Source organism: Coenobita brevimanus, chromosome 58, assembly GCF_032717465.1.
Source record: "Coenobita brevimanus isolate Jiangsu-jjx chromosome 58, ASM3271746v2, whole genome shotgun sequence".
NCBI lineage: Eukaryota > Metazoa > Arthropoda > Malacostraca > Decapoda > Coenobitidae > Coenobita > Coenobita brevimanus.
This window is the reverse complement of record NC_137011.1, coordinates 27,871,298-27,875,938: the sequence shown is the minus strand read 5'-3', so window position 1 is coordinate 27,875,938 and position 4,641 is coordinate 27,871,298. Positions and strand designations below refer to the sequence as shown.

Below are 4,641 nucleotides of genomic sequence, written 5' to 3'. Positions count from 1 at the left end.
CGTTAGTATTGTTAATATTTTTATTATGAGTAATATTAATAATATTATTATTACTATTATTATTACTGTTATTAATATTATTATTAGTATTAGTATTATCTTTATTAGTATTATTGTGTATAATATATATCTATAAATCCTTTTTAGGACAGAAATGAAAACGGAAATTAATCCATTGGATAACTTTTTAAGAAAGAGAACTACAGGTTATATGGAAGACTATTTCATAGTTCAAAATACACTGTGAGCGGAAGCGGATATATGATGAGGTGACAAGTGATGACAACATGAGTGCACAGCATAATCTTTCTTTTACTCCACGTCACTTTCCAAGAACAAGTCTTCCTCATCATCGCTGTCGAGGTTTATGATGACGGGATCTATGCTGTGGTGTATGTTGTCTGTGGCCCAGTACTCCTCCTCATAGCCTTGTGATCGGCGAACCGCACCTGCCCACACCTCTGCCGTTACACCCATTTTTGCCTCCTCCAGCCTGGCCTGCAAGTCTGCCCGAGTGAAGTGTTGTAAGGACGAGCGCACGTGTCTTTTCATGTGCCCCCATACTTGTTCAATGGCATTCAGTTCTGGATGGGCTGGTGGCAAGCGGACGACCTCATGACCCCACATTCGAATGGTGTTGTCGACGATGTATTGTGGCTGTGGACGGTTCCGTTTGCATATGAGCAGGAGCTCAGGCCGTGTCGCGTGTGGCGGGAAGGGCAGCCTGTGTTTCTCCAACCATGTAATGAGGTCAGCTTTCCTGGTGGCAGTGGTTGGGCAACGACTCTCCTCCATCTGCTGGCTGTGATATGGCGCATTGTCTAATACAAGCACAGATGGTTCAGCCAGCGAGGGCAGGAGCTGTGATGTCAGCCAACGAAGGAAGAGCTCCCCGTTAACCTCGCCGTGGTAGTCACCGCTGGTTGTCTTGGTGTGGTAGCACAGGAACGAATCCTCCACCAAACCATCAGCGGTGCCGGCTGCAACTACCACAAAGCGGTCCCCTTCTCCGGGGGGCACGTGACGGCTGTACGTGGTGCTTGTGGCAGGTTGCGTTGTGTCCACCCACTTCATGCTGTGGTGCATCCTGGTGGTGAACCATGTCTCGTCAAGGTACACCACCTGCATCCCTCTCTCCCGGTGTTGCTTGAGTGCCCTGAGAGCATTAATCCGCCGGCATACAACGTCCAGGGACTCCTTCCTCACATACATAGTCCGCTTTGATGTCCTATAGCGAAATCCCATATCGTGGAGGAGTCGCCACACCGACGTATCCGAGGTTGCCATCGGAATGATGCCGTCGATCATCAGCTCCTCCGTCAGGGAAGCAATAGTCATAACTTCTTTGGCGGCGAACTTTGAATGGACTTTGCGACGAATGGCCGCTACGGTGAAACTGTCGAATCCGGCCGGTGTTGTGGGAGGTGTTGCAGGTGGTGGTGGTGGTAGTGCCTGGGCCGTCCCTGCCTCGCAGTTGGTGGTGCGATGCCGCCATTCCACCGTCCTCACCGCGCGGACGCTCATGCCGACAGCATAGGCAACCCTGTCTTACGGCCTGCTTGGTGATAGGTCAATATTACAACATTAGTGATATGTCTTTTACCTTTGGTGAAGTATTATCAGGGCTGGAGACAAAATTCACCTTGATCCATTACCGCTTTAACAACGAAACCTTGGCAAAGAAAATGTATAAATAAAACACACACACACACACATGAAGGTGGCTTCTGTCCTTAACCCTCAAATTTCTTACACGACCCACCATATGTGAAAATGCATGATGTGCTGTATTATAACCAAGTGAATACCTTATATGGTGTTTTATTGGATCATATGACAATTTCTTTACCCATGTTCGGGTATGTATAGATAGTTTATGCGTATCCGTTGATATGGAGCCCATCACTCATCAAGTTAGTGATGGGAATGAATGGGTTGCAGTAATATAGCTATAAACGACACGCACCTGTGCAAACTGAACCTCAGCCGATTGTCTCTCTGTTCCTTGGTAAACAAGGATAAAAGCCGCATGACAATGCCATTCCTGCAGCCACGGGGACAATGACGTAACTTATATGCCATACTGTTAATCCTTGGAGCCAACGTCCTGTATTTCTGGGGTATTACTGTGGAGTGCAGCCACAAACCCGTTTAACAAACCATGTAACTTCGCAACACCTCAAACTGCTCAGCTCCAGTAAACCATCTGTTTGCCATCATTCTCGCTCGTTATTACCCTCCACATTACCGTACACAAGGCTTTACTTCCACATTATTTCACTTTACAAAAATGACGCGTGCATGTTGGTATACCATATTTCTATATACTTCAGGAATACAGCATGCACCGTAAGTTATGAATCCAAAAGAGAGAGAGAGAGAGAGAGAGAGAGAGAGAGAGAGAGAAGGGGGGAGGTTGAGGGAGGGAGGGGGTACAGAGTGATAGAAGGAAGGAGGGATCATACAGGTAGGGGGAGAGAGGTGGGTGGGGTCTAAGGAGTGACGTAGTGATGGCTGTGTCCGAATACTGTCTCTGGATATCGGGAATTTCTCTCAACTGTCAAGAGTATGTAGCTCACTCATACACTTCTGGTAATGCACTATGCAGTCAGAAATTAGCGCTAGGTGTGAAATAAACTGTGGCAAAGTATAATAGTGATCCAACACTTCGTTACCGAGAAAACCCAGAAAATCGAGGTAACACAGCCGCTGAAATGCATAGTAGTTTAGGCCTCCTGTGACTTAAACGGGAGGGAGAGAACAGAAAATAGTGAATGGAGAGAGAGAGAGAGAGAGAGAGAGAGAGAGAGAGAGAGAGAGAGAGAGAGAGAGAGAGAGAGAGAGAGAGAGAGAGAGAGAGAGAGAGAGAGAGAGAGAGAGAGAGAGAGAGAAGAAATACGTGATAAGAAGAGCCTGGAGTGTAACACCCTCGTCCACAGTGTACAATGCCCTCGTCCTATACAGTCAGTTAAAAGTCATATGTTCGATCCCGCCTTCTGGCCTAGACCCTTGACCGATTGTTCACAAAATCCACTAACTTCATTTTTACGTGGCCCCCAATCCAGCAGCCAAGTATGATGCAAATCGACTTAATAAATTTTGGAGTTGACCTTGCCCTGTGACCTTGGCCTGCGATCTGTTGTTCTGAAAATATATCAATTATTCCCGTGAACAGCCTTAAATAATTCCACCTAACTTTATCAAAATCCAATAAAAAGTATTTGAGATAAAGGGCTGAATCTCTGACTTTGCTCTTTGACCTTTTCCTCTAACAGATTCTTCTCATAACTGGTTCACTTCCTCTTTTCCTCTCCTTCAAGTCTTTCAACACTTTTGGTTCTAATTATATCACAAGTGTGTGAGTTGACCTTATCTTTGATGTATGACATTTGGCTTCCACCGAACAAATTATCAGTTGTAAATCTGATGCTTGTCAATCTTTACGTCAGATTTGGTGCAGTTCCATCCAACAGTTTTTCAGTAATATTGCTAACAGACAGACAGACCGACCGACAGGAGGACAGACAGATAATGCGAGTGAAGCACAAACCCCTTCGCACTTTCGCACGTGGGTGTAAAAAAGGGAAAGGAGGGAAGTGAAGTGAGCTTAACGAGGTGAGACAGGGTAGAAGAAGGGGGACTAAGGAGAGGTGAGGGGGAATAACAATAGGGGAAGGGAGTTGCAGAGGTGGGGGGGAAAGAGAACGGGTGAAATAGGAAGATATAATAGGGCAGAGAGGTGGACAGAGAGAGAGAGAGAGAGAGAGAGAGAGAGGAGCAGAGGTGGGAGGTGGAAACGGTGGAGGGAAGCGTAATTCATAACGAAGAGAAACTTATGATAACAGTAAGGGAGGGGGAAGGAAAGGAAACGAGGGAGAGGAATGAAGAAGAGAGAGGAGAGGAGAGAGAGGGGGAAGAAGAGAGGCGAGGAGGGAGAGGTGAAGATGGGATAATAGAGGAAAAAGAAAGAGAGGGGAGAAAAATGGACAGAGGGAAGAAGAGGGAAAAAAGGGTAAACGGAGAGGGGAATTAAGGTGCTAAAGTGCGTGAGAGAGCATGGAAAGGGGAGAAGAGTAGAAGGAAGGGAAAGGGGAAAAGAGTAGAAGGAAGGGAAAGAGAAGAAAGAGGAGGAATAAGAGGAGGAGGAAAAAGAAGAGGAGGAGGAGGAGAAGTAAGAAGAAGAAGAAGAAGAAGAAGAAGAGGAAGAAAAAGAATGATGATGATGGTGATGAGAAGAAAGAAGAGGAAAAAGAGGAGGAGGATGAAGAAGAACAAGCAGAAGAAAAAAGGAGAGAGAGAGAGAGAGAGAGAGAGAGAGAGAGAGGAGTCGATGAGCGGTAAGACGAAAAAATTGGATGGAGAGAAAAATAGGATTATGAGAGGGGAGGAGGAAAGAGAGAGGAGGGAGAGGATGGTAGAAGGCAAGTGGAGGGAGGTAGGAGGACGAGGAAGGGAGGGGATGCAGGGAAGAGTGAAAGGAGGAGAGAAGGAGGGAGAGGAAGGAAGGGGGAGATGGAAGGGGGAAAAGACAAGAAGTAAGAGGAGGTAGAGGAGAAGGAAGAGGAGAAAGAGGAGGAGGAGGAGAAGTAGAGAATAGAGATTAACGAGAAGATAAAAGTGAAAAAAATGGAGGAGTGGTGG

At 46.3% G+C, this 4,641-nt stretch overlaps 1 protein-coding gene across 1 annotated transcript; it reads right to left on the bottom strand.

Moving 5' to 3' along the window:
* Positions 1–312: 312 nt before the first annotated feature.
* Positions 313–1,524, bottom strand: LOC145402705 (uncharacterized). Its single transcript, XM_080274676.1, has one exon. It carries the CDS (start codon positions 1,522–1,524, stop codon positions 313–315), a length of 1,212 nt encoding a protein of 403 aa, XP_080130802.1.
* Between the last annotated feature and the right edge of the window lie 3,117 nt (positions 1,525–4,641).